At 39.8% G+C, this 16,821-nt stretch overlaps 1 protein-coding gene across 5 annotated transcripts in view; it reads left to right on the forward strand.

The window, feature by feature from the left end:
• GRM5 (glutamate metabotropic receptor 5) overlaps positions 1-16,821 on the forward strand; it is a 517,742-nt gene that overhangs the window by 447,438 nt on the left and 53,483 nt on the right. For all 5 annotated transcript variants that reach the window (XM_068555171.1, XM_068555174.1, XM_068555176.1 and 2 more), the window contains exon 7: positions 13,336-14,275. In XM_068555171.1, the coding sequence (XP_068411272.1) occupies positions 13,336-14,275 (940 nt within the window). The remainder of the gene's footprint in view (positions 1-13,335; positions 14,276-16,821) is intronic.

Genomic DNA, 16,821 nt, shown 5'->3' on the forward strand with positions numbered 1-16,821 from the left:
GAAGTACTCATTAGCAAATAGCTCCAACTTGGTTCAAACAAAGCACTGGGCACCGGACACATAGTGATCATGGAGCCACAATTCCTACACCCGAGTATTCCAGAGCCTGGCAGACACACACACACAAATAAAGAGCGATTTCAATACATTAAGTATGCCAGGCATATAGTAGAAACTGATTTAATGTTTGTCCAATAAATAATGAGAGAGAGGAGGGATAAGGGAAAGAATGAATGAATGAACAGACCAAGAAAGGGAAGGAACGAAGGTGCAAGAAAATAAAGTGCTAGCCTGAGAGTAAAAACTAATTACACTGAGGAGAGAAAATTAACCAGGTCTTGGAAGTTCAGTGGTACCTTCTGGGAGGAAATGGAAATAATGCATGTGAAAATGAGAAGTTAACCAGGTAAAAGGGAGAAGAATTTTCAAGGAGAAAGAAAAACCCTAACGAATATATCTAAGGAATGTGTACTCAAAAATATTTTTCCCAACATAACCAAGCTGTTTCGAGTCAAGTGAATCACTATTTCACATTCACTTTTCCTATCAAAGCCTATTTATGGAAACCATCCTTTTCTAAAGACCAAGCATCATAATGGTGACCAGCTGTAAAAGGAAGTGACTACTTTGCTTAACAATAGAATCCCCCCCACAAAGGTCCCTAAGCACTTTCTAGATTTTCCTTACATTCGTTACATAGACTCACCAATACTATCTAAGGAAGGTGAAATTTATGACAAATGTAATATTAAAAAATACAGCTGAAATTTTTGGCTGAATGTGAGACATGTCCGGAACAATTCATCTTTATTATCTTCCAATAACATAGTGGTTTAAATCTCAAAAGGGTTGGAATTAGACACATCCATGTTGAAATCCACACTCCACCAATGACTCACTGTGTGACTTTAAGCAAAAATAAATTTCCTTCTCCGAGCTTCAACTTCCTCTTACATAAAAATGGAGGTAACAGTAGTAACTAGTTCACAGAATTATTGGAGAGATTAAATAGCACACAAATAGTTTGGTACCTGTTAACAGTTCAGTTATATTAACGATTATCACTCTACTGTTAATTAAGTTTAAAAAATATAGTGATGAGAAATGAATATAGAGATAGATTGATTGATTTAAAGATAAATGAGAAAATTTGGAGAAAGTTCCAACCTCTATTGAAGGTCTTCCCCATTTGAAAGTAAGATCCTCTAAGTCAATGATTGTCTAGCCCAGTAAATGGCACAGAACAGGCAATGAATTTGCATTTGTTGACCTAGCTTACTATTATAAACATCTCTTTTAATGTCACTTACATTATCTTCTTAGCTTTCTGATTCCAAATGAATGGGTTACACAAGGTTAACGTGATTTGGAAACTCCAGAAAGATAGTCATGAGCCACAACAATACTAAAAGGCATCTGGCATGTTTCTTTTTTTTTTTTTTTTTGATTTCTTGTTGTTTCCCATTTATTTCTTTTGGGTTCTAGAGTGCTGATAAATTCAACTACAGTGCCCACTCTTTACTGTTTTTCTTTAGATTAATATATTTTGCTGCTATTTTGTTATCAATGCATGCATGACAAGAAGTACAATAATCACTGCTTGTACATTAACAACTGGACACATAAACTAACCACATTTGTTATTTTCTGTTAATGTTGGTTGTTTCCAGTTTGCCAAAGGACATTAAAAACATATTATGTGAACACTAAAATTAACATATTTTAATACAGTCACCTGTTTTTGTCTTCCATTCTAAATTGAAATCTATTACTAAGACTGATGTTTTATTCCTCTTATGCTTGAAATTGAATTCTTTTTCTTTTCCTGCCATCTTTTTTTTAATCACTCTCCCTGATCAAAAGTTTTTCTGGTTTCAGTGGATAATGATGGCATCATTATCCACTTTTCCTGTTTTCCTCAATGACAAGAAAAAAAATTAACCTTCTCAGAGGGAATCTAGCATCTATTGCCTTCAGTGTTTTTACATTTATATCTAACTCTGTGTTTGAAATAAAAGTAAGAATAGAGTTTTGGAGTGTCCCAGGGCTCAGTCTTCACCCTCTTTTCTATCTACATTTGTTTCATTGGTGATCCTACCCAGTCTCTTGTTCTCAGTTATACACTGAAGATTTCTGAATTTAAATATGTAGCCCAGACTTCTCATCCGATCTCCAGACTTGAATATTCAACTGCCTACTTGACATATTTATTTAAATGTATGATAGATATATCAAATTCTACCTTTCCAAAACTGAAATCCAGGTCTTTACCTTCCTGATCCCCAAGGCTGCTCTATCCTTAGCATTCTATATTTCACCTGATGGCAAATCCATTCTTTCAGTAGCTCAGGCCAATAACTTTGGAATCATCTTTTGCGTTTTCTCATATCCTTTGGTCAACTGGTCAGGAAATTCCACTGACTCTTCCTTCAAATACAGAAGTCTACCACTTCCCATTACCTCCACTGTAAGATCCTGGTCCTGGTAATCATTGTTAATCACCTTTACTAGTGAAATAACCTCCTAATTCATCTTCCTGATTCTCCCCCTGCCTCTACCTACAGCCACTTCTCAATAGCCCGGGCAGAGATACCTCTTTAAAAAGTAAACCAGATCATGTTATTCCATTGTCTAAGAACCTACAACCGTTTCCTCTCATTCAAAGTCAAATTTATGTTCTATATGACCTAGCCCTTTGTTATGTATCTGGACTATCTTCCTCTTTATTACATCTCCCTCTATCCCCCAACACATTGGTCCTTTTGTTCTTCTGTTAAGATATCTGGAAGGCTGTTCTCCTAGGGTCATTGCCCTAGCTGTTCTCTCTGCCTGGAATGCTCCCCCCCAGATACACATACTGCTGTTATCCTTGCCTCCTTCAAGTCCTTGCTCAAATGTCTACCTTGACCAACGTGTTTAGTACTACAAACGGTCCCCCTTTACCCTCTCTTCTACCTCTTACTTTCCCCACTTCATATATAACCTTTTATTCCATTATATTGTTAATGTATTAACTTATTTTTGCTGATCATATATTGTCAGTCTCCCCAGTTGGAACACAAGCTAAAGGGTAGGGGGTTTCTGCTTGTCTTGTCCACTTGGGAATAACAAGCTCCTAGAACACAGTAGACACTCAATAAATATCTGAGTCACAAAATCAGAAAGGACATTTGGATGGAAGACCAACCACAGGAGGAAAATGCTTTTTACTATGCAGATTATTTGCAAAAAAAAAAAAAATGACTGACTAAAACCAGAGGAAAGGGAGCCTGAAAAGAGTCTAGCAAACCAGGAAATTAATTGAAATTAATTGTAAGACACTCATTATAGCTCAAATCATGTGTGTAAAATTCCCTTGATCCTCTATTGGTTTTAAAGTGATGACTTTAATGTTTTATTCTAGTAAAGTACAAAAACAGTTTTAAGCATTTTATTTTCTCAGTCCTGAAAAATTGCTTCACTGCTATTTTTCAGGTAATCGGTCTTTAATTTCTCATATGCAAATTCTTCTACAAGGGTTTCTCCAGATTAAAACCCTCATTATAGGGAAGGGAGTTCTGTATTTCCATTTTATGTATAGAAAAATGGAGACACAACTAAAAGATGCAAGGACGGTTCAAATATAAAGAGATCCTTGGGAATCCAGTCATCCACGGGCAGAAAGCAGGCTGAAGAAGCTACTTGGTTGTAAAATGTGCCCTCTCTCATAAAAATGGAAAAAGACTCAGATGGAAGGATCCCCATCCAATGAAAATATCTCTGAATGCTCATTGTTACTAAATAAATTCCAAAAAAGTAAAAAAAAAAATGGAGGCACAGATAACTAGAGGAAGCGTCTCGTATTCACCAGAAATATTTGTGTGCAAGCTGAAAATGAAGTGCATGTCTCCTGATTCAATTGTTCTCTCCTCCATTAACGTAATCATTCATTCATTCAACCTGTTGAACTGCGTGTTGTGTACTGGCTACTGGCTTGGCACAGCAGAGCAAAAGGCAAACAGTCCCCTGCTCTCAATTTGCTCTCCGTCTACTACATGAAACAGACAAGCAAGCTCACTCTGAGCATAACAGTTGTGCTATTATGTGCAAAAAAATGTTGTGCAAGCGCTGTGATAGACACCGGCACAGGGAACTGCTTGACCACATGGGAGGAACCTGTCACTCCAGGAATCAGAAAAGCCATCCTCAAAAAAGAGCTGGAAAATGAAAGAGGAATGAGTTAGCTAGTGAGGGGAGAGGGGAAAGGTAAAAATGGAGCAACGTATTCCAGTCATCACATTTTATTATTTAAATTCATGTGCTGTGTTTTTCCTCTCTTATTCATCTGCAGTATGACCGGAAGTCATATTTTGCCAAAGCTGGTCCCTACAAATGTGCATCTGTGATAATCCTTCCCCTCAGCACTCTGCAGAACTATTAAATCATTCTTTATGCCTAATTATGAAATTAATCTTTGCATACAATTTCAAATTCCCCTATAAAATGTAACCAATAAAAAAATATAAAAGCTAAATAAAAACTATAGCCCTGAGTTGTCAGCTCTCTGAAGGAATTTTATTAAGGGAATCTAAAACAAAAAAATATGCAATAAACCTTGAAGGGCGTGAAATAGGCTGGGTCCAATGATAAATGGGTGGCTGTGAGTCCTCTGTGGCAATGTTAGGAATGTCCTACAATCAATCCTTGTTCTCGTGTGCTGTGGGTACTTGGTGCCCATTCAGAAAAAAAAGTTCCACACTAGAAAACTTTAGGGACACAGAAGTAAAAATTTACCAGTCAGTGTCTGGCTAGCAACCCTCAGGACATGTAAGCCAGGATGAGAACCTTGCTGAAGAATTTGAACCAATGAGATTTCTCAGAAGGCAGCATGGGTCTATGTCAAATATTTATGTCAAATGTCAAATACTTATGACCACTAGCACCTCCTTGCACACGGCAGACATTGCTAATTATTCATGATTCTCCTTCCTACTAAGTAACCTCAGGGCCCCTTTGAAAGGAACACTTTGATCAGTTTGTCTCTCCTGATGTAACATAAGGCAATCAGGTAATCAATCAATCAAAAGGTTCACAGGGTTTTAATCTCAGCCCCAAAACGTCAGATTAAACCTCATATCCTTCCTCTGTGAAACAGAGTTAATAATACCTACCTCACTTGTTTATTATGAAGATTACCTAAAATATCTAGGATAACACCTGACATTTAGTAGGCATTCAATAAATGTTAGTTTCTGCCCTTTTTTTAATGCTGGCATAAACAGGAATAAAGTGGCTTCCCATTGAGGCAGTTTCCATAAAACCTACCAAACATTTTGGATAGAGACTAAATTTTCATTTGAGGGAGGAATCATGGTTATGTTTTATTTCATGCTAAGGTAATGGTAAAATCAATCAACTCTAGAAAGTGCCTTTTTGGGAATGCCTTTTTTTTTTTTTTTTTTTTGAGAGAACAACTCCAAATTATCTTTTATTTATACAAAAAGGGCATATTTAGCAAAAGACACACTGAGAAAAGAGTCGCCATGGCCCAGGAGACAGGGCAGGGAGGCGACAGGCCTTTTGAGGCCCTGCTGGGGAGAAGGGGTCCGGGAAAAGTGGTGAGAAGTCCTGGCTAAGTGCTGAGTGGTGGGGGCCACGGAAAGGAGAAGGCTCCAGTTGGATCACCACTGTTGGCAGGTCATGGGTGGGATTCACAGTGACCTCGCTGCTAACTCTTTTGGGGGTTTCCAGTTAGTGCTGCCGACTGGAGTGAGAGCCGCCCACTGGTTCCTGGAGGGCACCCACCAAAGGACAACAAAGGACAAAGGCTTCCCTGGTGGTGCAGTGGTTAAGAATCCGCCTGCCAATGCAGGGGACACGGGGTTCGAGGCCTGGTCCGGGAAGATCCCACATGCTGCGGAGCAACTGAGCCCGCGTGCCACAACTACTGAAGCCTTTTTGGGAACAGTGTATCTGAACTTTATACTAAACGACACTTGTTAAAGAATGACTTCTGTTACTGCCTCCCTCTTTCTTCTACTCATAATGCCCAGATCCAATGAATTACTCAAAATTAGATTAATCAGTCAATCACAAACACTGATCACTGCCAAGTTAGTACCTGGAATATTTCTAATGTGAGACATGTCACACCCCTAGGCAGAAGGAAGCCTTTGAGATGCTTACTTAGTTTTGCCCTCTCTGGTTCAGAATCCTGACTCTAAACTTCAGGTGTAATGCACTGAATTTAGATTTCTATCTATAACAGTACGTAACAGTTCTGCAACTTGGACTTCCTAAAGGCAACAAAAAGGTTTGCTGAGAATGACTTGATCCAGACACCAGAATGCGAATCTGATTATACTTTGATTATATAGTAGATATATTAATTTGTAAATTGCTGTACTAACCACATGAGTGAGGCACCGTGCTCAGTACCACGGTTCCATTCGTGAGCAAAAGAGGCAAAGTCTCTGACATCAGGGTGCTTTAGTGAAGTAGGGAGGATAGACCTAAACAATATGACGTCTCTCTCAACCTCTCTCTCTCTCTCTCTCTCACACATGCACATATACACACACAAAATAGATTAAAATTATAGTAAGTGCTACAAAGAAAATTAAGGTAACTAAATATAACACGCACACACACACATCACTTCCAGTTCTTCTGAAATATGGAAGTAATGAAAAACTTTAGCTTAGGCTAAGTGAAGAGAAAATATTAAATGGGCAGGGTTATGAACAAGGCAGAAAGAATTCTGAGTCTGCATCACTCTGCTATCTCAAACCAACACCCTAGAGATCCAAATCCAGACACGTAAAGAAGGGAGGAGAGGCAGACAAATGGTCTACTGATGGAACAGATTGCAAGCAGGCGTGATGTTGGTAGTCCCCAGTCAACACCCTGTACTCTGGGCAGATCTATTGTTCATGTATGAGAGGAGAGTTCCACAACAGCCCCGAATGAGTTTCGTATACCTGAAATGGCCTGACCAGCAGCGGACAACACATACATCTGACTCTCAAAGATTCTCAGCAGCAACTTCCTTTCCTCCAAAATTATACAGGAAATATGGAGCTTGTTAAGGAGTTCCTGCCTAGTCAACTTACACAACATCAGGCAACTGTCCCAGGATCTTTGACTCCTCATTCCTTCTGCCTGAATAGACACTTGGAAGAGGGTTTGAGAATGCAACAGTCTAGGAACTATTAACTACAGGAATATTACTCCTGCAAGACTAATACCCAAACAGTAAGCATGAGTACCAGTTATTGCTAAGCAGTCATATCATTTTTAGGTGTCCAGGAAATCAGTGAGCCATCCATCTCCCATTAGATGTATGGGAAGCACAGTAGTGGAATCATAGGATAATGTGGATAATACAGTTTTGGCAGCTCTCCTTCCCTTTAAAAAAAAATTGTTGTATTTTCTGCTGGAGAGGGTGTGGAGAGAAGGGAACCCTCCTACACTGTTGGTGAGAATGTAAACTGGTGCAGCCACTATGGAGAACAATATGGAGGTTCCTTAAAAAACTAAAAATAGAACTACCATATGATGCAGCAATCCCACTCCTGTGCATACATCCAGAGAAAACTCTAATTCAAAAAGATACATGCACCCCAGTGTTCACAGCAGCACTATTTACAATAGCCAAGACATGGAAGTAACCTAGATGTCCATCGACAGATGAATAGATAAAAGATGTGATATATATACACACACATATGTGTGTGTGTGTGTGTGTGTGTGTGTGTGTAATGGAATATTACTCAGACATTAAAAAGAATAAAATAATGCCATTTGCAGCAACACTGATGGACCTAGAGGTTATCATACTACGTGAAGTAAGTCAAACACAGAAAAACAAATATCATATGACATCACTTATATGGAATCTAAAAAACGATACAAATGAACTTATTTACAAAACAGAAACAGACTCACAGACAAACTTACAGCTACCAAAAGGGGAAGGGGGTGGGGGAGGGATAAATTAGGAGTTTGGGATTAGCAGATACAAACTACTATATATGAAATAGATAAACAAGAAGGTCCTACATATAGCACAGGGAACTATATTCAATACCTTGTAATAAACTATAATGGAAAAGAAAAAAGCTGTTGTCTTCAATATATGTCACCTCAAGCTATGAAAGGATGAATTATACTGGAGAATCACAGAATACGGATCAAGCATGAAAGGGGAGGAAAGTGAGAAGTGGATAGCCACCTAAATAGATGTCATCAGAAAACAGGTCTTGATTTTATAATTTATGCCTCATATGCATTTCTAGAAAGGAATGTAATAAATAATATTGTGCATCTTCTAAGAAACTCTAATATGCTTGTTAGGAGGGAACTTCACCAATATGATCAAGATCTTTTAATCTAAAATATAAAAAGCATACACCAAACTGATTATATTAAAACTATAAAATACATATTCTACAGATTCTTAGTTAACTTCTACATACCCTTTCAGTGATAACTTACCAGTACACTGAGTACTTCCAATACTGAGTACTTACCATTACACTAAGAATGAAACAGGGATAAAAAAGAAAACCATTAATGCAGAGAAGGCCCTAACTCACAGAAGAAAATAAGGAAGAGACTTAGGAAGAATAACAGTGTATTCAGATGTTTGTAAACCAATGCAAAGTAGGCGTAGTAATTAATGAGAATCTAAACTTATATCATAATAAGGTTAGCAGTATCTCAATATTCTGAGATTTGATAGAACTTGTTCATGATACCACCCCCTGTTCAGAGGAAACAGAACTAAAAGTAGTAAAGGGGGAAAATATAAGAGAGTGATATGCCACAAGGAGAGATATCTGGAAAACTGAAGCTCAAAGCTTTGTGCAAGCTCCTTGGGTAAGGATTTTTAAAAAAAAAAGAAAGAAAGAAAGAAAAACTGAAGTGACATGGTTAGAGGAGGATACGGTGGGCCATCCAATTAACCACTTTCCTTTGGCTTCTGACACACTTCCTTCCTTCTAGCTGATCTAGCTTATACCTTCCCTGACATATCCTCTTCCTCTGCCCTTCCCTAAGTTCGGTGTCATACCAGACTTCCAGGCTCTGCTCTCATCTATATCCATGAATTTCCTTATTGATTACATTTACTTCCATGTCTCTTATTTCCACCTATAAACAGATGACTCCTAAAGCTATAACTTCTACCCTGATATCTCTTCTAAGCTTCTGCTCCCATCTGCTCTACTCGTCATAAACATTTCAAACACAACACGTCCAAACTGGAACTAGATATCATTCCTATAAAATGTGACGCTTTTCTTCCAACAGCCTGCATCTTAGTTAACAGCACTGCCATCAGCTTGGTTAGAAGCCTCTCTCCTGACTCTGCTGTCTGTCTACCTCATCTTTTCTTTCAGTCCTAGCTCTGAAATGTCTTTACCAGCTGAATGTTCTCAGGACCGTGGCTTTTAATTATTGCCCTAACATCCCTTGCCTGTCCTATTGTGATAGCCTTCTAACCATTTTATTCACCTCCAGTCTCTACCTGCCATCCGGACCTCCTGTCTTTCCAGTCTATCTTCCCCCACTATTAATCCTGGCCTTGAGACAACATAGCTCATGGAAGGCCTTAGGTAGGGTTAGGGTGATTGCATCTAGTAATTATCATATAAGACATTCACACACTGGATGAGGAGTCAGCCTGATAATCTCTAAGGTTGGGCTGCCAACCAAGGACCAGTTGTATAGTCACTGAGCTTGCTGATTCAAAACAAAATTCTTTTGTCCCACCCCAAATGTACTGATTCGAAATCTCCTGAGTTTAGACTCCTGCACTGTATTTTTGTAGACTCTCCAAGTGATTGTGATGCACATCCACTCTTGGAAACTCTAAGATCTTATCCAATTTATAAGATTCAGTGATTATAACACTATAATCAGAATCCAATATTTTCTATTCCAAGAGTTTCAAAAGTATTTTGTGCAATGGCAGCATCATTAAACTGAAGTCTTTGCAGTGGTTCACGTTAAACGAAAAAAACATTCATTTGAATATATAAATTCTGACAACTTTGAGAAAATAATCACAACACATTAGAGGCATCCCTTATACACATTTCTTCCAACACATGTATCTAATGGAGATCTCTTAAGTTTCACACATGATGTTAACAGGTTGCACATGAAGAGTTCAAGAATATATTTGACATAAAAACAGTGGTGAATGTTATCATAGAGAAAACATTCAGGAATTAGGGTGCTAATGACGTTTAGATAAAAGCAGTTAAGATTTAGCAGAACAACAGGGGGGAACAAAAGGAGTAAAGTGAAAGCCCTTAAATATTTATATATTTTTTCAGGTGATTCTCTTTAGCTGTTGAAAGGATTCCTGCTTCATGTACCACATAACATCTTTCCTATATCAGTAAATTACTATGGACATTTAGTAGCTCATGACCTAGCAGGGGAAACAGACCCCTATAGAATTAACTGCAGTAGATAATGAATTTCATTGTCATATCAGTGTTATAAATAAGCTGTTATGGAAGAATAAAGATAGGAATGATTAGTCCCTATTTTCTTGTCGTAAAATAGTCTCTATGAAGAACAAATTTGTAAATATGAACCTAAACCCTATGGTATACTAAAGTCTCAGAAGTTGATATCCTACATAATAAGCAGCATATGTGAACACAGGGGCCTAAAAATATAGATACAGGTATATTCATTAGCAATGAAATAGGCATTTATTCATAATCCTATACACTATATAAAATAACTGTCATATTTAGTCTGGGCTATCCACATACACATTTTTTAAAGTTAAAAGCACAGGTTTTTAAACTAAGCATACATTTTCCCACAGAAACTATTTTGTAAAGTGTGCTGAGGATCCTAGGCTAACTCACAAATCCTATTAAACCCGTAACGCATCTTACTATAAACTAACAGTACTATTTGAAACCTAAGACCTTGAAGAAAAAGACTGGCAAGGCAGAAATAAGAGAAAGAAGAAAGAATGTTTTCGTTTCTTTCTACAACAGAGCTGCCCTTAGACATATTTTGAAAGAACCCCATGCTTCTTTGTCATTGTCAGGGAGGAAGAAATTTCCCTCTACCCTTCCAGGTTCTTCTGGCTAACATCAAGAGAATTAAAATGACATGAGACATTAAGAAGAGAAATCAAAGAGTTTAACAACCTGTAGACATGGGAGAGACTCAGGAAAAATAAGTAACTCACCAAAATGGCCAAAGCCCTCATCTTAAGTACCATCCTCAGCTAAAGACAATAGAGGATGTTGAGGGTGGAGACAGTCAGCTAGGGGAGGAAAAGCACAGTAAGGGTAAAGGTTTTTATGCAGATTCAAGTCTTTGCCTTCTCTACTGACAAGAATTTCTAGAGATTTGGTCATCCTCCTCTTCTGTACAGTGAGGGTGCTACCCTTCCAAATGGAGATTTCCCTTAGGAATGCAAATGTTTCTTACAAAAGGGTGTCTCTCCTAGTGGGGTTTTCAGAGTTTTCCCCCCCCACCACGTCTGCCGTTTCTTAGAAAATAACCAGCTGAAAGTAATTAATATCACAAAGAGACATATTTGGGGATGGCAAATTCTGCTCCCCTACGCCATCATTACATACTGTTATTGTTTTCTCCCTTACCTCCTAGTAGCCATTGATATTCGAAGCCACTTACTACAATACCCTTGACCAGGAGATACAGAAGTTACAGCTATATCAATTAGGATTTGGTTTGGCTGCATATATAAGGGAAATAGAAGTTGTTTAAACAAGGTAAATATGATATACACAGTCCAGAGCTAGTCAGTGATTCCACGGTTAACAGGGACTCAGGCTCCCTGCATTTTTCTCTTCCAAATCCCAGAACATGTTTTCTGACCTTAATGTTACCTTATAGTCCAAGATAACTGCTGGAGCTCTAGCTATCATGTGTATAGTCCAGTCAACAGAAGGAGAAAGCCAGGAAGGGCAAAAAAGGTACTTTCCAAGATGAGTCATTTTCCTTGAAGGAGTTCTCTGCTTACATCTTTCTGGCTAAAACCTATCACATGGCACACCTGACTGCAAAGGTTGCTGGCAAATGTAGCGTTTTAGCTGCATCCTTTACCACCCCAAATGAAACGGAGATCTGTTGCTGAGGATAAAGGGGAGAATGGATATTTGCAGGCAGTTAATAATCTCTGCCACATTGCTGAAGTGTCCAATGCTCCAGATTACTAACTCCTCTCCTACTCACTCAATAAAGCTATCTCAATTCTATTTTAAAAATCTAATTGACAAGAATGATCCTTTTAGAGCAATGGTTCTCAACTCTGGCTGCAAGTTTAGAAGCACTTAGAGTGCCTTTTAAAAATCCTGACGCCCAGGCCAATGAAATCAGAAACTCTGGCACTGAAACCCAGGCCACAGTACTTTTTTTTAAAATATCTAAGTGATTCCAGTGTGTAGCCAAGTTTGAGAATCCCTGTCCTAAAGAAATTTAAAAAGAAGGCACATAACCCAAATGACGCCAAATTGTCATGGTTTTTTGCAGTGGATCCAAGGACCAATGTTGGTCATCCTTGATGCCTCTGTCTTTCACGTATCCCCACATGCATTTAAACAGCCTATCCTGCTTCCCATATTTCTCAAATCTCTCTACACCTTTACCTCATCCCAAATCCACACAGCAACCAAAATAATGTTTAAAACACACGCACACAAATCTGACCATGTGATTCCTCTTACTCTACATAGATCCCTCCAATGACTTCCCATTGATCTAAGACTCTCTGCCCTGCAAGATCCCCTCCTGCCTACCTTCCAGACTTATCTTAGGCCACACTCATCACATTACTGTATGGAACCTCCTTTCATGCCTCCAATGCCCCCTAGCTCTTTCCTTACAATTAATTTCTATTTGCCAAACCTACCAAATCCACAAATTCAGCCAAACCACAACACTTGCATTTGCTAATTCCTGTTGAAGGAGATTTTACTGCTCCCACAGACTGAGTCAAGGTCCGTGCTCTACTTCTTCATGGTCCTTATCCCACCTGTAAGTAATTCTATAAAAGTCCCCCTTACCCCCACCAATTTTTTTTTTTTTTTTTTTGGAGGGCAGGGAATATGTTCTTCATCATTTTGTTTTCAGAACCTAGAACAGCTCCTGTCACAGAGTATGTATTTGATAACCTAAAGATAAATATTTTATGACTGGGTATATGAAGAAAGGAGTAGTATGGGATACTGAGATTAGAAGGGTAGACCGGAGACAAACTCTTAAGGATCATAGGCACCTGCTTATAACTTAGGCACAAGTGACCCAAGTCAATATTTCTTCCTTCTTTTTCAATATGTGTCTGTGTCTCTGCAGGTTGTGATCTGATCCCAGTACAGTATCTTCGCTGGGGTGACCCTGAGCCCATTGCAGCTGTGGTGTTTGCCTGCCTCGGCCTGCTAGCCACCCTGTTTGTCACCGCAGTCTTCATCATTTACCGTGATACACCAGTAGTCAAGTCCTCCAGCAGGGAACTCTGCTACATTATCCTTGCTGGCATCTGCCTGGGCTACTTATGTACCTTCTGCCTCATTGCAAAGCCCAAACAGATTTACTGCTACCTTCAGAGAATAGGCATCGGTCTCTCCCCAGCCATGAGCTATTCGGCCCTTGTAACCAAGACCAATCGTATTGCAAGGATCCTGGCTGGCAGCAAGAAGAAGATCTGTACCAAAAAGCCCAGATTCATGAGTGCCTGTGCCCAGCTAGTGATTGCTTTCATTCTCATATGCATCCAGCTGGGCATCATCATCGCCCTCTTCATAATGGAGCCTCCCGACATAATGCATGACTACCCAAGCATTCGAGAAGTCTACCTGATTTGCAACACCACCAACCTGGGAGTTGTCACTCCGCTTGGATACAATGGATTGCTGATTTTGAGCTGTACCTTCTATGCTTTCAAGACCAGAAATGTTCCAGCCAACTTCAACGAGGCCAAGTATATCGCCTTCACAATGTACACCACCTGCATTATATGGCTGGCCTTTGTGCCCATCTACTTTGGCAGCAACTACAAAATCATCACCATGTGTTTCTCAGTCAGCCTCAGCGCCACAGTGGCGCTCGGCTGCATGTTTGTGCCGAAGGTATACATCATCCTGGCCAAACCAGAGAGAAACGTGCGCAGCGCCTTCACCACGTCCACGGTGGTGCGCATGCACGTGGGGGATGGCAAGTCCTCCTCGGCAGCCAGCAGATCCAGCAGCCTGGTCAACCTGTGGAAGAGGAGGGGCTCCTCTGGGGAAACCCTAAGGTAAAAGTTTTGCAGGTGTTGTGGAGCACTGGCCCCTAGCGCGGTAGCAGTGGCGTTTGTTTCCCAGGCCTTTTAGATGCGAAATAACCTGAATAACTGAAACTAGGGGAGGCAGGGTGCTGGGAAAGGGCTTTGGACGTTTGCACTGAATGGTTTTTATGGAGTTAATTGGGTATGGGCCTAGTGACTTAACCTAAGGCCAGAAACATAAAAGTTGAGATAGAGAAAAAAAAGCAAAGACTTACAACAAAAGGGAAGTGAGGTCAGAAGGACAGGGAGAGCACAGCTAAATCCCTAAGGCAAGGCAAGGACCTCTGGGTCCTGAGGGGACAGAGATACACTGTGGACTAAATTCTAATTCACCCGCACAGAACAGAGAAAATTAGTGTTAACAAAGATTATGCTGAGAGCAGAGCGCCAAGAGCCTTACACTAATCTGACTGCACTTACAGGTGCCTGAACCTCTCTCAAGCCCAGAAGAAGCCTCGACTGCCCATCCCACAGAGGCACAAGAAATGTAGAATTTATACTTTCATTCTTAATGGGCAACTTGAACTCTTTCAGACATGTCTAAGTAGCTGAAAGGGGCAAAACAACAAAGGGACTTTGCATATAACCTCCCTAAACAACCAGCCAGTTTCCCACTTTCTCTGTTGTCCACAGTCCCATCCCATCCACCAAGGCCAGTATCCCAGGTAGTAGTTATCGGCCAATTGCCATCTGAAAAGAATCTGAAGCCAACAGCCAATGATATCCCTCCAGGTGGAGGGCTTTCTTATGTGATAAATGCCCCCTAAGGCACTTCAAAAGGCAATGAGATCATCTTATCAGTGGCTTGAGAACAAATTTGGAGGTATTAAAAAGGCTACATAGATTGTTACTGGGAATAATATTTAAGAAAAAACATCAAAAGAGCTAGTCAGAGCATCAGTCTGCAAACTCTACAGAGATTTGAGAATTTTCCTAAAATCTAGACAAATAAGTGGAAGATAAACATTTTTCAAATGGAAGATAAATAGCTAAATACTAATCCTTGAACGATTCTCTTATACCATCATTTAGCCTGCCTGAAAAATCCTACTTTCCTATCAGCCCTGATTCTTGAAAGCCTGAATTATGAGTGATGGTAAAGGTACTGTGTCTGCTGAGGACTAAAAAGGACTCACAGGATAACTTGGGAGTTTATCCGCATGGCCCAATTCATTTGCATTATTAACTTGTATCCTTGCCTCTCTCAATTCTTTTCTGATTCCTATATGCCTCTCATCTCTTTCCACGTACACTGTGCAAGGTATTCAACTAAACTGTAAACCTTGGGAAAAATAACCTCTTCTACTTCCTCAATAAATCCTGGGTATGTCATGGCCTATACATAGAAGACCTTCCATATACCTAACTACTGGCATATTTTCCATCTGCCTTCCTGACTTCTAAAACATTCTTTTTCTGCAACTTCTGCAAGATAAGCCTTTTATTCTGTCCAAGAAAATTTATTTTTTCCAAACTTTTATATTATCAGCCTTTCTTTAAACTCTCTCTTCAAATAAAATCTTCCAGGGCATCCTGATAGATAAAACAAACCAGATGCTGGAGGGATGGAATTGTGAGACTGTGCCTAAATGCCCCAAAAACTCACCAGGGCAGGCTCCTTGGAGAGGACATGGAGCAGTGGTGAAGAGCACTGGCCCTGTAGCCAGCGTGTTCTGAGTTTGAACTCTGGCACTACCATTTCTTGTCTCTGAGCCTCGGTTCCTTCATCTGCCAAATTGAGATCATATCACCTACCGCATAGGATAGTCAAGAGTGAAAGAAATAGTGTGTGCAAAGGCCGAGCACACAGCAGACACTTTATTGGAGGTAGCAGAGTGCAGAGCCGGGCAGCACTGGGATCAAACATCCCAGTTAGCTGGGCGGCATCACTTACTCGCTGTATAACCACAGGCAAATCACTTAACGTCTCTATGCCTCTATTTCCTCCTCTGATGAGTGGAGTTAATGAAATACATATCACATACAGTGGTTGTAAGACTAAATAAGTAAATACATGTAAGTGTATGCCACACAGTAAGTACTTCTTAAGTGTTTGCTATTATTATTAACTAAGTTAACAGCTGTCAGTCTTTTTCCATACCTGAATGTCTCTGTGTCAGGTATGCAATGAGGATGATCTTCAAGACAAAGAGAGCATCATATAAGGCAGAACAGACCTATACATACATTGATTGTATAGCCTGGGCTTTCTAGAGCATCTCCATTTTTACATTGTCTAGCTTCTAGCCAGACAGTAGAACATACCCTTTGTCCCAGTCTAAGCAGGATAAGCTTGGGAGTGGAGGCCTTGTCTACCTTGTTCATCACTGTGCCTCCAGGGCCTAGAAGTACTGAGAAGGGTGCTTGACACATAGAAGACACTCAGTAATCATTCACTGATATGTTTGTTGAATGAATGGACTGGAGAATGTAGTAATGTGGTAGCTACTTTTTGCTTGTCTTCAAGTGTGCACGCTACTTCCCCCTAGTGGTTCTACTAACTTTCATAAGATTAA

This window comes from Eschrichtius robustus, chromosome 11 (genome assembly GCF_028021215.1).
Source record: "Eschrichtius robustus isolate mEscRob2 chromosome 11, mEscRob2.pri, whole genome shotgun sequence".
Taxonomy (NCBI): domain Eukaryota; kingdom Metazoa; phylum Chordata; class Mammalia; order Artiodactyla; family Eschrichtiidae; genus Eschrichtius; species Eschrichtius robustus.